The following is a 16555-nucleotide window of genomic DNA, read 5'->3' on the forward strand; positions in this document are numbered from 1 at the left end:
GTGGACACGCATGCATACCTCGCGCAGGAGGGTCGTCCAATGGAACTTTAGAGAATTAGATGCCTCAACGCCAGCAAAGTTTTGGCGGGGTTTGCTCGTGATAAGTAACTGTGGCGTGGACTCAGCCTCAGCCTCAGCCTTCAGCTGCACCATCCCCTCTTTAAGCCTTGGCGATAGCCTCGTCGGAGAGCCTTGGATACTGCTTGTCACCCAGCTTAGTTACCGATAGTCCGGGGAGAAAGAGCCGTTTTATGTCGTTTTGCTCCATCCAATGCTAAAGCAAAAGCGTCATCTTGAAACCTCTTCTGCAAAGCATTCACGAATGACTTCGCGGTGTCCAACTCATGCTGCGTGCTTTCCAGACGCTGCCGAAGCTGTACGTTGGCTTGCCACGTATGGTCTGCTTTTGTCCTATACGTAGCCAGTCGAGTCAATTGGGTCCTTGCACCTGCTAGTTGTACATGAAGAGACCGTAGCTGCGGAGAGACTTGGTGTTTGCCGATTGCCATTGTTTCTAGGAGAAGCTGCTGGACGTGGGCAAAGCGGAGGGCTCTCTTCTTCGATTCAGCTTCCAGCGTTGATACTTTCTCCTCAGCGGTCCGTTTTGATCTATCACTTTCCCGGGTCATGTCTCGTAATTGACCGATCTGCGGCCGGAGTCGATTCGCTTCGTCTTCGTATGGAGCAAGCCGGAGAGCCTCGGCTTCGAAAGATCGAAGTCGGTGGACTTCTGCTTCTGCGATGCCATGTAATCGTTGGATCTCGAGGCGCTGTCGTGAAACATCCTCGATGTAGAATCGTTCGGAGGCAACGGTTCTCTGGAGTGTTGTGTTTTGGGCCTTGAGGTCTATCAACTCCTCGTTCAGGTCTGCGATCTCACTTTGGAGGTCTTGATATCTGATCTTGATGCCAGCAATCAGAAGCTTTGTCTCGTGGGGCAGCGTGTCTGGTACGTCCGTGAAATCTGTTGGGTTGGCGAGCACGGCTTTCAGTATCTCGTTTTCCTCCCGAAGGATTCGAATGGTCTCATCGGGGGTCTGGCTGGTCTCTTCGTGGCCCTTGACGTCGTTCTTTTGATTTCTTGAAGATATGATTGAATTACGGAAAATATTGCTTGAAATGAAAGGCATGATGTATTCAACAAGCTGAAGATGAACGGAATAACATTTAGCAAAAAAACTGATCAAATAATAACGGAGTATCTAGTAGATACAAAAAGCGAAGAATGAGAAAGAACAGTACTCAGAATCCTGGAACTCCAAGTCACTCACAGCTCCACCCTACCAATCTGTGGCCGCAAGGCTGAGAACCCCAGCCTCAGGCTAGACCAGCTCATGCAAGGCCATCCGAAGAATGTACTTGCCTTGTCGCCCTCTGCCACCGGTCTAGCCTAACTGCTTCCACCACCAACGACATCGGAGTACGCTCGGCAGGTCTGTCACAGCCTTCTCGCCCAGCTGCAGGCGAGTAGATTCTCTCAGCCGCAGCAATCCAATTCGTGGCAGCAGGCCGGCAGCAAGGCCGCAGCCGTCGCCCAGAGACGTTTCAGATGCCTTCGTGGCACAGCATTGAAATGAAACGAGTCGGTCATGAATTTAGCGAGAGATTGAGTCGTGATGGTGGAGGAGAGGCGTTTCGGTCAGGATTCAGCTGCGTAGCGGTGCGGGCGCCACAGCGCCACACTACTGTTTCGGATTGTGATCGATATTTTGCACAGGATGTCGAGATTGGGACGTATTCGAAGCTCAGTTGAGGCGAAAGATGTGTGAGGAATAGATTGCTATGTTCTTTTAATGTCGCTATGTAAATAAAAATCGTGTCTCGTAGTATCAAACGTGTCGACCGGCCGTATATACTCCTCCAAAAACACAACTATTCAAAGTAACGCCCTTCTGCACCCTCTTACTCCCGATCAAGCACTCAAAGCCCTCCCTTTAGTCGATATACAAGCCTAAGCTCAGATCCCTACTATGGGTTAGCTTCATTACTCCCAATTCCATGCAAACGAGATAGCCAACTCACGTTCATGATCCCATAATCCATAAGCATATGCTCGCTCTTCTCATTCAACTCCTTCCCACCAAACAACAACCGTATCCCCTCCGAGTCCAGCCCCTTCTCGTGTGCAAAATACACCACAAACTCGCACACAGGCATCTGCAGCGGAATATCGTGCACCGTCAAGCTCTTCCCGTCAAGGTTCTTGATAAACAGAGTCTTCAGCTGTGGACCAGAGTATTTCTCGCGAAGTTGGGACGGGTGGTCAGATGGAGTGTTTGTAGTCTGCGCTGTGGGTGCGGGCCGGACTTTGGGCTCTTTAAATGCGGATGAGTTGTCTGATGGCGTGGAGGAGCCGGTCACGATGCGCGTGATAATGGTGTCTTCTTCGATGCCGCAGTCGCCGAGAGTCGAGGCTTCAAAGATTAGACATTAGAGGCTGTTTTTTGTAGGTGTATTGGGGTCCAGCCTTACCATCTTCCATTGGCCTTCCAAAAGCCATCAATCGGAGATTCGATGGGTCGCAGCGGATCTTGGTGGCGAGCATGCGCTTGAAAGTCTTGACGGTAGTAAAGCGCGCCATTCCAGTGACGCTGACGACTTCGGAGCCATCGATGGCTTCAACTTGGAGGGCGCTGTAGGTGTCATTGGTTTCGGACATGATTGAAGGCGTAGATATGGGAGAATTAGAGAAACTGCAGTTGAATGAAAATGCACGGAAGACGGAATTGAGAGTTTGCTTCAAGGCAGAAATTAGGGAATAGAAAAGGACTCGAATTTGTTTTCAGAGAAGAGAGAGGCGACGCGTGAAGGAAGGCTGAGACGTGCGTAGCCTGGAGCGCCCTATTAGATCACGCATCATGCCCGTCGGGCCAAATAGACCAAGGCTGAGAAGTACCAAGAAGATAGGCATGTTCCATTGCATTTTGGGCGGATAGATGGGCCAGAGATGCTCAGGTGGCGTTGTTGTGGCGTTCACACTTCATGCAAGGTTGAAGTGTTGGCGCGAGGCTGAGCTGGCGTTTCCGAGCAGGAGTACTGCGCCAATAAATGGTGCCTGGGAGGTCGTTTCAGAGCCTTCTTGCTCATGCAAAACGGCAATTAGTACAACTAACGTATCGTTTAATCCTGTTCCGTGGTTAGTCTGCTTCACTTACTCTTGTCCCTTTGGAAATACCTACCTACTTCAATTGAAACTGCGGAAACAATGGCAGACGAAGACTTCGAAAACTGGAAACTCTGCTTCAACATCAACCTCTCCTTCCAAGTCCTCACCAAAGCCGGCACCTGGCAATGTCTAGGCTGCGACACCACCCACACATCGCCCAACCCATCCTACCGCTCCAACTTTCCCATCATCGCCGCAGAATGTCCTGCTGGGCACAACAACCGATTGAACATCGAAGCCGTCGGTGCCTGTCCCTCATGTGACCAAGACCTCGTCTTGAACATCTCCACCCGGAAGCAGGAATGTTTCCAAGAAGGCTGCCGGAGATTGTTGGTTGTGAAAGAAGAAGTGGTCAAGCCTCGAGTCGTGGCATCTGTATACGAGAAATATGTTGGACTCTTGGAAGAGCATAGAACGTTCGAGTGTCCGGTCTGCATGGTTGACTACCCGCTTTCGGAAGCACCCTCAAAACCACCAAGCAGCAAATGCACCCATGACCCAAATGTATGCTCAGACTGCGTAACCGCAATGCTAGTAGCCCAGATCTCCGGTGGACGATGGGAGTACATCAAATGCCCATCCAACGATTGTGAAGAAGAGCTCGACGGGAAAGGCATCCAAGCGAGCACGCCGGTGGACACATTCCGCGTGTACAACGAGTTCGTAACAAACCGAGCGCTATCGCAGGATCCAAACTTCCGCTGGTGCTGTGGGCGGATCAACGACGGCCAGGAGTCCTGCACCTGGGGCCAGCTATGCTCCGGCCCAAGCACGGCAGGATGGCGTTGTATCAAATGCAACCAGCTAAATTGCTTTGCGTGTAAAGGGCCTGGGCATCCGGACGAGACGTGCGATGCCTATAAGGCCCGGCAGGGTGATGGTGCGGCGAATGAGCGGCGGATTTTGCAGATTACGAAAAAGTGTCCAAAGAAAGGGTGCAGTAATCAGATTGAGAAGAATGGAGGGTGCATCAATATGAAATGTAAGTGACTGGACTGGAACATAGTGGCCTGATAATCGATCGTGCTGACAATAATGACCTAACAGGCCCCTGCGGAATCAACTTCTGCTGGGAGTGTAAGGTCATCTACGGGAGAGGAAATACACCTTGCGCATGTGGCATGCATTCCCTGCACGAAGGTTGTCGTCGACATCTTAAGACCTGTTCGTATAAACGTCCGAACGCGATCATAGATAAACCAACAGCTTCGCATCCGCTTTATCAAGAAGGATGGGACCAAGACCCTGAGTATATCGGGTAGTATTTGACTGTGGGAAGCACGTAATGCACACAAAAACAACGAGATTAGTAACGCATGCAATGAAGCCTTCTGATTGATAAGAGAAAACACTTCTACACAAAACTTACATCTTCAATCATAACTGTGCCCTCGGCCGCTCAGGAACACTGTCCCACGCCTGCGAAAATCCCGCCGATCTCACCCAACGCGGTTCACCCGCTTCGACAGAATCAATCACCATATTGCCCAACTTCAACCACATATCCTTCTTGACCTTGAAGCTGTCTTTTCCCTCATATGGCTCAGAGATCACTTGTCCATGAGCCACCGCCCTTACAAGCTTCGCTGCATGTCCATCATCGTCGGTGTTTCTGACTCGCTCAAAAATACTAGCCCAGGATTCAGACGCATCTTTGGTCGCATTTTTCGGCTGGTAGTTGGTGACTTCATCGATAAGCAGATCCGGAGACCGCCGCGACGCGTACATGGCTAAGTCGAGTCGGCCTTTCCACTCTAGGATGCGGGCCTTGTTGGCATTGCTGAGCCAGCCTTGCTTGAGGAAGGTTGAAAAGAAAATCGAGGCGTTGACGCAGTGCATGTAGTAAAAGTCGAACTTGATTAGCTTTTTCGGATTCTGCGCGCTGCTGGTGTAATATACTATGGCACTGTTAGTCCGTTATATGCGTAGAGAATCGCATGATAACGCTTACTGGCAGTGTTTGTCATCTCAGCGACCTTCTCGTCCAGTTCAGATTCTTGTACGCTGTATCGGCTAGCATACTTGATCATCTCGTTTGGCGCACGTTTAAGAAGCCCATCTCGGATCTTATTCCCGTCGTCCCAGTCCGCGGCGGTGCTGAGCTTCTTGTCGGCTTGGATTTCGGCAAGTAATTCCACTAGAGATTTCGACTTCGACACATTGATCTTCTTTGCTGCCTCTTCAGCTGGCAGGAGAAACCTGCCTATCCAAGTATCATGAATAGCTGCCTGAGCGAGTGCCTCTGCAATAATTGCTGGTTGCTGGAATTCCACTCCGAAGCCGAGATGGATGATAGGATGAAGGAAGCCTGGATGTAGTCAGTAGAAGACCGCATCAGCTTTTCAAATCTGACGCACCTGCGTACATCCGGACGAGCAAGTCTTCAGCGCGTTCATCGCCTGCGAACACGTACTCATTAAGGACGTTCTCCCACCCCTTTTGCTCTATCTCTTTCTCGAAGAACACTAGGAAGTCACGGTAATACTTCTCCTTTCCCAAGTAGGACTTGAAGCGATCTGGATCATGCATATCGTCGATGACAGATCTTTCAAGCGCTACTACAGGCCGTTGATACGACTTGTTGGCATCGTATTGCTTTTTGAGGGTAGATGGAGAAGCGCCAAGAGCGAATATTGTGAGCAGGTGATGTGCGATGTGGTTCTGAATAATACAAATAAGCAGCTGCCCTCTAAATTTATGACGCTGAAAAACATCCGAGAGGTTTATATGACGCACATGATATCCAGATTCATTGAAAAAGATGTGATGCTGGTCATGATTTTCTTGCAATAGCTTCGACGCCGCTTCCGCCGACTCGGCAGTAATCCCGGATACATAAAACTCGGGATGCTGGGAAGCGGAGAGCTTAACAACAGACGAAGTTGCCATGGTGCGTGTTTGAAACGGTAATGTTGAGAACTGGGAAAGACGCGTTGTTGGGAAAGTTGATAGTGTGTAGAAGGCGCCTCGTAGACGTGGCAGCCCCACGACCATTTAGGAATATGGGAAGAAATAACGATTATGGGAGGGATCTGAAGCTCATATAGCTAAGTTCCTGACGTAAGAATAAACGCGGGGTGCAGGTGGGGAATCTAGGGATATTTAGGTGAAAATGACGAATGACGTTGGGTTGGTGGCCTAGGTGGCAACGAGTTGACATGCTTCGGCCTTCGGCAAAGTGGAAACGCCTTTGATGCATAATCCACGAAATGTTAGTAATGCTGCAGATCAACGGATTTACTCTACTCTTGTTCATAGATAGAATGGTCGTATAGCTGTACTACAAACATGTCCACGTGAATGCAGGAATTGGATTAGCATAGCCTGTTATTCGTCGCTCTAGCTGATGTGTTCCATCGAGTCGAGAGTCCTACCACGTAAGAAGGCCACCTCTAGCCCATCGCATCCCCTTAAACTAGGAGAACGAGGCTAGTACACCCTTCCAGACACCACCAAAATGCATCATAAGCACCCCAGACCAAGACTTACCGTCCATAACGCCACGCTTAAAATGCCACCGTAGCTCGAGCTGTGTACCTCCTGAAGATCTACATCTTCTTTGCTTCCATTCCATCTGGAGGCTGTGGCACCACCGTCTCCTTGCCGACGCTAGACCAGTCGGTGCTCAGCACGGTACCGCCGCTCTCCGAGTAGCTCTTCATCATAGCACGCTGGGCATCTGGATCTGCGCCCTTGAAGAGCGTGCGGAAGAAGCGGGTGGTTTCGTCGCCTTCATCGGCATCCAGATCATCGTCTTGAAGGCCAACGTCCTCTTCGCCTTCTTTCTTTACCTTTTTCGTGGTAAGGTCTTTGGCCCACTTGTCCCAATTCTTAGGGCCTGACTTCGAGGATGTTGGGTACGACGGCACGTTCTCCTGCTTCAAGATACGCGTGGGGATCTCCGACTTCTCCCCGGCCGAGGTCGTAGCAGGCGCGCTGGTACCCTCCAAAGACGACCATTTCCCAGGTGTGGCCTTCTTCAAGGTAATCTCGATCTTGTGAGCCGTGATGTTCGACGTAGACTTTTCTGGGTCGACCGGGCCGAAAAAGGGGTCAAGGGTGTAGTCGAAGGAGGACGAGTCTTGGATAGGGAACGAGATAGATAGCTGTAGTGGATTAGCTTAGAGTCAAGCTGACGCAACAATCCCAGCTTACTGAGTCTTTCTCAATCTCGATGTTGGCTTTGTCCTTGGGCACGCCCTTGGCCAGCAATGTGAAGTAGACATTTTCCGCGTTCTGGTACCAGTCATGCTTGATCTTGTCTGCAGGCGTTGGCTGGATAGGCTTCGGGGAAGCTGCGGGAGCTGCTGTAGCTTTGTTGGTTGCAGAGCTTTGGGCGGCCGGGCTCGGGACCTCTGCAGAAGGGATGTCCTTCACGGTAGCCGTTCGACGCTCGTCGCCCTCGGGAAGCGTTGCCATCTTCGTCTTAACCTTGGATTCCCAAACCGCCAGCGTCTTCTCCTTCTCGTCGAGCTTCTTCACAAGAGCGAAGACGTACTCTGCATCGGCGTACCTCTCGAGGAAGAACAGAGCTATGGCTCGTCGTAGTTGGGAGTCCTTTATGAGCTCGCGTTTGGCGCGCTTGTGGGCGAGCACCACGGCCACTTCGGCGTCGGCGAGTGCAGCTTCGTAGTTTGGCGGTTTGGCTCGCTGATAGGCAGTCGATCGCTTGATGTAGTAATCGACGGCATTTGGATTGACGGCAAGTGCGGACGTGTAGAGCTTGATTGCTTCCTCGAAGTTGCTGGCTTGCAATGCAGCTGCTCCCCGTGCCGCAAGATCCATGGTATGAGTGCGAGGTTGAGCAGTCGGTGGCGTGGTTGCTGTGAGTTGTCGAGCTTCCAAGATAGAGTCCTTGGCCGTACAAGAAGCGGGCTAGGAGGGTGGCAGGAGGGTGGGATTAAATAGTCGGATGAAGTGGGATGTGGACCTCTGCCTAGCGCACTGTCCATCCTGCCACAAATAAATCCGGGGTACCACGGTGCACGGATACCTGGACTAATTCACCCCTCGATTGACTCAACGACATTGCACCCTCTTGAAGGGCTCCAATGGATTACGTGCATCCGCGGAAGGACTTGCAATATTCCAAGGCGGTCCTTTCCTCAGGCAATTCCACGATCTCAAAGGCAAAGCAAAGGTCTTGATTTTGATGTCGCGGGTGCAGTTTCTTATAGTCAATCTGTGCTCTCCTTACCCTTCATGAGGCCATCAAAGGTATGCGTACCCAACAGACAGCCTGAGAGTATGGCACCATGCGTCGTATACCCGCGTATTTATTTGCTTGTCATTCACTTCTCATATCCAAGAGCCGTCCATCCTTTTTGTTCCGCGCTCAGCTTGATAGACATGCGCATGATTTCGTTCATTCTGTTACTTCAAGCGACGCACTACTTCTACACAAATAGAAAACGAGAGGATGACAGCAATGTCCGGAAACGCCATCTCCAACATTAATTAACGCCATTAGAGCTACCGGCCCGACTACATGAATCTCTGCAAAGCTTTGGATACTCAGTGTTCCCTCCATTGACGTCTGCCTGAAGCCTCCATGCCGACGTGGTCATGAAGTCCAAGCTTGCCCCAAAAGTCAGAGCTCCGCATACTCGCGTCATTCTGCGAAGCAGAACTGCTGACCATCAACTCCCATAACCGAGGAACCTTCATGACGACTTCCCCTGGAGACCCAGTGCCACCGGTATCCGCATTCGTTGTGGTCATAGTCTTGGTCACCAGCTGAGTATTTAGCTGGTGAACATCCATCTCACCAGGCTTCTCTGCGCTCTTGTTGACGAAGCATACAAGAAACTCATCGTACTTCAATGAAAGCTTTGCCAGGTTTTGGATGAAACAGCGCCAGAGCGCCAATTTCGTGACGGTTGCCCATGGTGTCATCATATCGGCGGTCGTACATTCCACGATGTAAACCTCATGCAGTGTCTCTTTGTGCTTGGTCAAGAAGACTTCTGTGGCGCTCCAGGGAAGGTGAAGACCGACGAGGGTCAGCTTACGGAGGTTCTCGAAACGCACTTCAGACAGATCCCGGACGGGCAAGGCGGCAAGGCGGATGGGGTCAGTAATGACCAGCTCCTCAATCTTCGGTGCGGTTTTGGCATAGTTCCAGAAAGCGTACAGCTGATTTGTTCGCCTCCAAAGGTGGCTTTCATCCTCCTCGAGCTTGATCTTTAACACTCGTAAGCTTCTGGCTAGGTAGGCGAAGTTCTCGAAGTTGACGATTTGTGCAGTTAGGTTTGGCGACTTTGGGAGCCCAAAATAGGTATGCGGGGATTGAGGGGACGAGGTCGCTTGCTATTAAGGTAGCGAGATGGAAATTGAGCTCAGGTATCTCTCGGCTTGTCCGCTCGAAACATTGACGAAGGATGTGAAGGCCGCGGTAAAACTCCCTGGCATGTTCTTCTCTGAAAAAGGTCAAATGATATGGGACGGGAACGCGGTTAAACTCATGTGAGTGCTTGAGCCAGTGCCGCCTTTCTGGGGAATTGTAGAGGACATTGGAGTCCTTGCCCAGGAAGCCGACATCAGGAAAAGTGACCCGGCGTAGATTCGGTAAGAGGTTTTCGCACAGAGCAAACCTAAGAACACTTCCATCTGCTTGAGACCTTTGATTATTCAGGTATTCTCTCGTTGATTGACTGTTCGCCAGCGCTGCTGTAGGGTACGTCGTGTCATCCCACACAAGCTCGGTGATCTTCTCTCGGTATAGGCGGTTATTGATGATTTCTTTGAAAGCTGCAAGGTCTCGGGAATGGTGCGAAAGGTAGATGCGCTTCATGGGGAGGAAGTGGCCTCCGGTGTAGGCACAGGCGCGCTCTATGAGGCGGAAGCTCTTAATATCCTCGAGGTTCGACAAGTACCGGGCAACGCTATCTTGCATTTCCTGGGAAAGTTCTCCGAAAGTAAACATCTTCAAGGTTTGGACGTGGGGATTTAGGTGTTTTGAGTTCTGTTGTGGTAGCAGAAAGAGTATGCTCTTGCACGTAGACGTTGGGGTTGGAAGAGAAGTGCTGTCTCGAGGATGTCGCAAAGAAATTATACTCATGTGCGAAACAGAGCGCACCAGCGAAGCTGCCTTGGTCCCATGGGCCAACGAGACCTGTACCATGGAATGCTCGGGCAGGCAACACACGTCGTGCTTCGAGACCAGCGAGCTGATTGTAGGGATTGGACGATCTTCTACGTCCCCTATGTATCTCCTCAATCTAAGATAGGCTTTCACAGTAGCTGGTGTTCTAGGAAGCCTCTATTGATAGGGTGTTCACTTCAGCTTTGGCGTAGTCATGACTATTTTGAACCAGGGAACTGTACGCTAGTCTACCATGAAACAGGTAGTACGATATCCCAATGTGCACCCAAGCAATTTCCTTTCCCATTCAGGGAACTGAGCTGCTTACGCTCCAGCCTGAGCTGTGGCTGTGCTAAAGTGAGCGGATCCTGATTTGGGACTGAGGCCCCTGTTCTGGGCCCTGCCCTGGAAGGCCCGTAGACCTGCCAGGTTCCAATTTCCAGGCCCCAAGTCTCGAGTAAACTTGCTCCACGATATGTTACGGGCTATTCTGCAGACAGCCACGTTCCTAAAGCGGCACGTTCTTAAGACGGCACGTTCTTAAGACGGCATGTTCTCAAGACAGCATATTCTCAAGACGGCACGTTCTCAAGACGGCATGTTCTTAAGATAACTACGGTCTTAGAACGGTAGCATCTCAAAACGGGGTCGTTCTCCAGACAGTCACGCTCTTAAGATAGACTCGTCCGGAAACTGTTATATTCTCAAGATGGACATGCTCTTGGGGCAGTGCCGTATTAAAACGATTGTGTTCTTAGAAAGTTGTCATCTGGCGCGGGTGTTCTATAACTCAAGCCCTCGTTTGGCCCTGGTTGGGCCGTGATTTATGTCCACTGAGTCGGGGCCCAGACACGATAATATAGAAACGCTGATAAAGCGGCACTAAGAGCGTGAAAAGGAGAGCAATGCTCACCTACATTAGTAAAAGCGGTAGACCGAGCACCCATAAAATCGTAAGTGCAGGTACTCGTAAAGGTGTAACTAGGGTCGTATGGTTTGGGTTTAGCGAATGCATCACGTGAGAATATGCGTATTCTACCTACTCTTAGCGTGCATACGCCGCTCTATTACTTTCTATTCTAGCGTTTAAAAATGTCATGACTGGTAGAGAACACGGGACGACAACAGCGTCCTATAGGTGCATTTAAGCCTTCTCATTATACGAGTCTAGGTGTGCTAGTAAATGACTAAACACAGCTGTGCATAATATGTAGTCAGAATACCAGTTCCTTTTCCCGCCTCCGCATAGCTCTTAGACCTCTCCATAAGCGGGGGCCTATGAGCCTCGGATACTGTATTCCTGACAGCACTATGCCCACCGGCTAGGACAACTCGTTAATAATAGAGCTAAAGGTAGCGATTCCCGATGATGGTAAGCTCGAGCTCCGTTTCACCCTTCTCTTGTCCTCATCCCGCACCTTCGTTATACCTTTCTTCACTTCTATGATGCCGACGAATCTCGAACGCGTGAGCAAATAGGCATTGCCTCTATTACTCTCCGAGCAAGTACGTGCTACCTTTGTAAGCTAGCTCTACTTTCCTCAAAGCCGATACTAATTCTCATCCTTACAGTGGCGGCAGCCGTCGTCTAGCTTGGAACCTCACCCTTTTAAGGGCAAGAAGGGTGCCTCCAACTATTTCAAAGATGTCACCTTCGCTATAATGCGGTCGCAACTTGGCGCGTTGAACCTCGCCCAGTTCCGATATATAAACCCGTGGACTACCGACGTGTATCTCTAGTTCGCGAAGGATAACGGCTTTGCACTAGACAGTATTATACTGCCTAACGGAAAGCAGGCATATTAGATTGGGAACAAGAATGCGCAAAAGACAATCGTGTACTTACATGGTATGCCAAATTCTGCGTCTAAAATTAGCAAGCTTTAGGTGCTGATTCTCGCGCAGGCGGCGGATACGTATTGCCTGGCAATGCCGGCCAGATGAAGTTTCTAATAGACATGAAAGATGCGTGCATCGACGCCGGACGAGACACAGCCATCCTGTTCCTCGCGTACACCACCGCGCCAGAGGCTAAATACCCCACCCAACTAACCTATAGTCCCTTTCGAAATGCGCGCCCCCCGGCGCTAAGCGAGAATATTTTTCCCCACCGTCCTCACCTGAATTTGTATGAAAAATTCAGGAATCCTCATCCCCCACCATCCTCAACGAATATCACACTACCTGTAGGCAATCCTCACCCCTTGTTCCTTGTGTACTATGCCTAATTAGGCAATCAATAAGCTCTAAGCCCCTAAATGGCCGGCACACGCGGCAAGAAGCGCACCAAAAGTGTCACTTTTGATTCTAGAGAGGAGGATGATGCTCCTACACCCCTAAAATTGTTAGCATACTGTAGGAAGGCCCGGGAGTGCTAAAAAGGGTTAGTAAGCCTACTAGGAAGGTGAAAGAGTGTGCTGCTGCTGCCAACGCCTTGCCCCTAAAGAAGAAGGCAAAGAGGCCCCCTCTAAGGCCCCCTCTAAGGCCTAAATCTACACTAAAGCAACCAACTGTAGTAGAGAGTTCACCTCCTGTTCTCTCTCTATCGCCGTCACCATCACAATCGTCGTGGAGGATGGTGATCCCTGAGTCTCTCATACAAATTTGGGTGGGGATGGCGGGGAAAAATATTCTCGCTTAGCGCCGGGGGGGCGCGCATTTCGAAGCTGACTGTAAGCAATCGAGCTCCTGCGATATCTTATCGAAACCGAGCGACTCGATCCGGCAAACGCTTGTTCCAGCCGCCTCGTCCCTTAGTAGACCAGCCCGCTGACCCGTCATAGATTACTCTCGGCGGCGACTCCGCAGACGGCAACCTCGCAACCGGCGTCCTGGCCCATCTCGCGCACCCACACCCATCCATCGCCCCGCTCTCCCTCCCCGCGAAACTGCACGCCGCCTTCCTTATCTCCCCCTAGGTCTCCTTCAACACGTATATCCACTCGTTCCAGGCCAACGCCGAGAAAGACGCCTTCGACGGCCGCGTGCTGCGGCTCTGGTCCGCCGCGTTTCTCAGCAGCGACTCGCCCTTCGCCGGCGACTTCTACTCCGAGCCCGTCACGGCGCCCACGTCGTTTTGGGAGGGCGTCGCCGGCGTAGTAGATGAGGTGCTGATATAGGGCGGCAAGGATGAGGTGCTGATTGATGAGATTGAGGAGTTCATGGCACGGTTCCAGAAGGGCTTTGGGGGGGCTGGGGGGAAGGTGACGACGATTGCCACGGAGCGGGCGGCGCATGAGGAAATGATCCTCGATGTCATGTTTGGGTACAAGGAGAAGGGGAAGAGCCACCTCGTGCTGGAAAACTGGGTGAAGTCGCGCCTCTAGGTAGATTGTGCATATATCCTCTGCTGTAATAATATGTTAAAACGAACGACTGGATGACTTCTTGGTTAATTGTACAGTATTTCCTTGTCCTAAGTGCCGTCGACAATAGATCCCGTATGATTATCTTATTACCAGCGTCTCTTCTTGGAGTGGTCACGTCGAAATGCTTCATGGTTCTCAAAATGCGCCAAATTTGAGGACGGATCCACACCCCGCAGCTCATGAAACCAAGTGACCCTGCCTCTTTTGCCGATTATTCTTATAGGAATCAGGAGCTGCCATTCACCGGAAAAGCTATATTCGCCATGGCAAAGAGAGTAAAATCTTCTTACGTCCTTTCCCGTGTCTAGCTTGCCACAACCAGCCAGACAGTGATGGGCAACAGGTTGCTATAATTGATGGGTGCTCAGCATGGAATGCACATGTGTTCTCTGTCCATGGCGAATGTTCTCGTACCTGGGCTGTAGGGCTTCAACCTGCTAGAAGGGAGAGCAAGAGGGGGTGGTCAATTCAGTATCTTGTGTGTGCAGGTTCCTTCCCGTCGCGGGGTATCTGGATCCACTTCATGAGAACACATCTTCTGGCACTAACTTCTGGAGGTGTGTCATGTTTTGATTGTAGTCGTCGGCAATAAGAAAAGGAAAATCTGACGTCACGTATTACTGGAATCGAAGCCTAGAATGAGCATCTGTAGTCAAGTTATCCTGCTCTCTTCTAGAACTTCACCGCGAGCAGGTCTACTTTTACAGTGTTAAATGCGTCAACAGACACCGAAACAAGTATCGTGGGAAAGAAGAGAAAACGTGAAGAGTGTGGGAATCGAAGTGATTTCTTCGGGGGAAATCTATGAGGTCGACGAACCTGGCGAATGGCGAGAGGCATCTGAAGACGATTTTTCTAGAAAAGGAAGCCCGGATTTGGGAACTGGCCGTTGTCAAGGGGCTAGAATTGGGCGCTTGAGGGCTGCATGGCTGCATGCTATGCGGTGCGATTTTCCGGCTTCAGACCCCATGACGTCTTGCTATACACAGCGGAACTTTCTCTTTGGGCGCAGCTTTACTCCCGTCCTGTATGCTCTTACCCTGCATTGTTATTCTCACACGAAACCCCAGTGCAGACTGCCAATGCTTTGCAGTGCTCCTCTTTGAGAGGCAATATTGAGCAATAGCACACCCATCAAGCAATCTCATAGGTGCCGAGGAAACTCTCAACCGAATCCTCGAAGTCAGCGAGTTCGAAATAAACAAAGTCCTTGTCTGCCGTGAAGTTGGACCTAGGAAAGAATTGCAATGCTCCACTCTCGACCGTGTTTCTCTGGAAAGAATGGCCGGCGCTAACCTTTAACTCAGGTACGTCGGATTTGGGACCTAGCAGTTGAGTGACTCCGTCCAGGTACTGTCGCAACTCAGGAAGCTGCAATTTTGTATCCTCCTCGAACTGGAGAGACTCTAGCGCAGAAAGGTTCAAAGTTTTGGCTTTGCTCTGGACGCGTGCCCATTCATCTTTGAGAGTCTTGTGCACGTCTTCCAGTACGTGTTGTGCGTAGGCTACCCCCGGACGTTCCACGGCGAAACCAGGGCCGTTAGGAGTCGAGCCCAACTTCAGTATCCGGCGCGAGATCTTGGTAGTCATGAAGAAAAGGAGGTCGTGAGGTAGGTGGAGAGCCGGAGACTCTCTCAAGACATAGCTCATGAAAAAGATCATGAATTCCTTGTATAACGATGACAGCTGTCTGGAACCCGGGTTCAACATGCACAGCTGAAGCGAGACTCGAATCATAAGCCACAGACCGGAGCGTCTCCAAGGTGTCTGAGCTTCTTCTCCGAGAAAGACTTCCTCTCGGCTCCGCTTCGTGATACCCGAGACAGCGCATCGGCGGCCAAATCCACGGAGCACGCCCATCAGCATTCCCGTTACAAGCCTAGGGTCAGCAGTGTCGGGTTTGCAGCGTTCGTCATCCTTCGCGTCTTTGGGAAGGTTGCTCCAGTCCGTTTCTCGGTCCACAGTCGTGAGAAAATGGACGATTGCTTTGCGAAAACGCTCGTCGTTCATGTGCTGAGCCTCGATCGATATCGCGGGGCCGGGGAACTGACGCCGGAGGCGTCCTTTGCACTTCATAACGTCGTCGTCGCGTACGAGCAGCTCCATGGATTGGAATTGGTACTCTTCATCAACGCGGACGATGAGGAGTCCCGCGTTCTGAGCTCTCATATGTATGGCCAGAATGTCTGCAGCTGTGATCAACGAATTGCTTTAGGTCTGGGAGAACAAGACCCTCGACTGACCGTTCTGACCAAGTCTTTCCAGCTCAGAGAGCAGCATCTTTCCTTCGAGAAAGCCGCCTCGGTCTCGTACACGCTGCATCCGTTTGATTAGCTCGATGCAGCGGTCGATGGTATCAGAACCTGATGCATCGCCGAAGGCCGTTCGAAAACGCTGCAGCGCGATTCGGACATCTTCCGTCAGAAACCATTCGTGGATATCGCTACCGTCGTTCTCTTGAGGCAGTTCTGGTGGAAGAAATATGTGGTTGATTGTGTAGAGTCGGGCTTCAATGTTGCGCTCCTCGAATTCTGCGGTCGCTTGGGGGATCTTTTCGTTTGCAGACATTTAGACTGGATTCAGTCGACGGAACAAAGCTCCGCTGTATTGGCTGACCGCAGATGGTGTGAGTGATCTGGTACTGCCTATAATGTAGCATTACCTTTCGGGACTGTGGCCCACTCTGGGGCCGAATATGACAGCCTAGGGCAGCGACCGCCACCTCCCTTGTGGCTATGGCCTTTTTGGGTCGGAACCTTTAAGACCTGCGGTGAGTCTTCCTCCTTGTTTGATTGGGCGACGATACCGATGCCTAATCTGTGGCTGGCTGCTCTCGTCGTCAATTGGGAACATTTCATGCATGCTGCGTTGGCACCACAATTGAGGATGTGCCAAAACAAAAAGTGGCGCAGTGAGGCACATTAGAAGGCGGACCAA

The 16555-nt window shown here is 51.0% G+C and overlaps 7 protein-coding genes across 7 annotated transcripts; 2 read left to right on the forward strand and 5 right to left on the reverse strand.

Annotated features, from left to right (window-relative positions):
* Positions 1–215: 215 nt before the first annotated feature.
* Positions 216–1130, reverse strand: BDZ99DRAFT_576374 (uncharacterized protein; the record flags this gene model as incomplete). The annotated part of the gene is made up of 1 exon (XM_033728577.1): positions 216–1130. One exon carries the CDS (start codon positions 1128–1130, stop codon positions 216–218), a length of 915 nt encoding a protein of 304 aa, XP_033570079.1.
* Positions 1131–1761: 631 nt separating this feature from the next.
* BDZ99DRAFT_468459 (uncharacterized protein) lies at positions 1762–2997 on the reverse strand. Its single transcript, XM_033721247.1, has 3 exons — positions 2473–2997; positions 2023–2414; positions 1762–1965 (listed from the first exon to the last, which is right to left on the reverse strand). Exons 1-3 carry the CDS (start codon positions 2657–2659, stop codon positions 1921–1923), a joined length of 624 nt encoding a protein of 207 aa, XP_033570080.1. The 5' UTR covers positions 2660–2997; the 3' UTR covers positions 1762–1920.
* A 100-nt stretch (positions 2998–3097) lies between these two features.
* Positions 3098–4495, forward strand: BDZ99DRAFT_453887 (uncharacterized protein). Its single transcript, XM_033718353.1, has 2 exons — positions 3098–4148; positions 4214–4495. Exons 1-2 carry the CDS (start codon positions 3206–3208, stop codon positions 4426–4428), a joined length of 1158 nt encoding a protein of 385 aa, XP_033570081.1. The 5' UTR covers positions 3098–3205; the 3' UTR covers positions 4429–4495.
* BDZ99DRAFT_427605 (uncharacterized protein) lies at positions 4478–6154 on the reverse strand. Its single transcript, XM_033717165.1, has 4 exons — positions 5903–6154; positions 5524–5827; positions 5118–5474; positions 4478–5064 (listed from the first exon to the last, which is right to left on the reverse strand). The coding sequence occupies exons 1-4, from the start codon at positions 6053–6055 to the stop codon at positions 4544–4546; spliced, it is 1335 nt and encodes a 444-aa protein (XP_033570082.1). The 5' UTR covers positions 6056–6154; the 3' UTR covers positions 4478–4543.
* A 336-nt stretch (positions 6155–6490) lies between these two features.
* BDZ99DRAFT_468462 (SGS-domain-containing protein) lies at positions 6491–8079 on the reverse strand. Its single transcript, XM_033721248.1, has 2 exons — positions 7322–8079; positions 6491–7272 (listed from the first exon to the last, which is right to left on the reverse strand). The coding sequence occupies exons 1-2, from the start codon at positions 7949–7951 to the stop codon at positions 6715–6717; spliced, it is 1188 nt and encodes a 395-aa protein (XP_033570083.1). The 5' UTR covers positions 7952–8079; the 3' UTR covers positions 6491–6714.
* A 3076-nt stretch (positions 8080–11155) lies between these two features.
* On the forward strand, positions 11156–13634 carry BDZ99DRAFT_512225 (uncharacterized protein; the record flags this gene model as incomplete). Its single annotated transcript, XM_033724612.1, has 8 exons — positions 11156–11203; positions 11823–11978; positions 12057–12099; positions 12156–12308; positions 12633–12637; positions 13034–13078; positions 13169–13357; positions 13400–13634. The coding sequence occupies 8 exons, from the start codon at positions 11156–11158 to the stop codon at positions 13574–13576; spliced, it is 816 nt and encodes a 271-aa protein (XP_033570084.1). The 3' UTR covers positions 13577–13634.
* Positions 13635–14752: 1118 nt separating this feature from the next.
* Positions 14753–16186, reverse strand: BDZ99DRAFT_526870 (uncharacterized protein; the record flags this gene model as incomplete). The annotated part of the gene is made up of 2 exons (XM_033726181.1): positions 14753–15804; positions 15862–16186. The coding sequence occupies 2 exons, from the start codon at positions 16184–16186 to the stop codon at positions 14753–14755; spliced, it is 1377 nt and encodes a 458-aa protein (XP_033570085.1).
* Between the last annotated feature and the right edge of the window lie 369 nt (positions 16187–16555).

The sequence above is a fragment of the Mytilinidion resinicola genome, assembly GCF_010093595.1.
Source record: "Mytilinidion resinicola strain CBS 304.34 unplaced genomic scaffold BDZ99scaffold_28, whole genome shotgun sequence".
NCBI classification, from domain to species: Eukaryota; Fungi; Ascomycota; class Dothideomycetes; order Mytilinidiales; family Mytilinidiaceae; genus Mytilinidion; species Mytilinidion resinicola.

Excerpts from the sequence above, each read along its gene's own strand:
- BDZ99DRAFT_468459 (XM_033721247.1), bottom strand. The coding sequence starts at position 2,659 with ATGTCCGAAACCAATGACACCTACAGCGCCCTCCAAGTTGAAGCCATC. Across the intron at positions 2,415-2,472 it reads TGGAAGGCCAATGGAAGATG|CCTCGACTCTCGGCGACTGC; the intron begins GTAAGGCTGGAC and ends TAATCTTTGAAG. Across the intron at positions 1,966-2,022 it reads TGGATTATGGGATCATGAAC|GGATCTGAGCTTAGGCTTGT; the intron begins GTGAGTTGGCTA and ends AACCCATAGTAG.
- BDZ99DRAFT_453887 (XM_033718353.1), top strand. The coding sequence starts at position 3,206 with ATGGCAGACGAAGACTTCGAAAACTGGAAACTCTGCTTCAACATCAAC. Across the intron at positions 4,149-4,213 it reads AGGGTGCATCAATATGAAAT|GCCCCTGCGGAATCAACTTC; the intron begins GTAAGTGACTGG and ends ATGACCTAACAG.
- BDZ99DRAFT_427605 (XM_033717165.1), bottom strand. The coding sequence starts at position 6,055 with ATGGCAACTTCGTCTGTTGTTAAGCTCTCCGCTTCCCAGCATCCCGAG. Across the intron at positions 5,475-5,523 it reads GCTCGTCCGGATGTACGCAG|GCTTCCTTCATCCTATCATC; the intron begins GTGCGTCAGATT and ends GACTACATCCAG. Across the intron at positions 5,065-5,117 it reads TGAGATGACAAACACTGCCA|TATATTACACCAGCAGCGCG; the intron begins GTAAGCGTTATC and ends ACAGTGCCATAG.
- BDZ99DRAFT_468462 (XM_033721248.1), bottom strand. The coding sequence starts at position 7,951 with ATGGATCTTGCGGCACGGGGAGCAGCTGCATTGCAAGCCAGCAACTTC. Across the intron at positions 7,273-7,321 it reads TCGAGATTGAGAAAGACTCA|CTATCTATCTCGTTCCCTAT; the intron begins GTAAGCTGGGAT and ends AATCCACTACAG.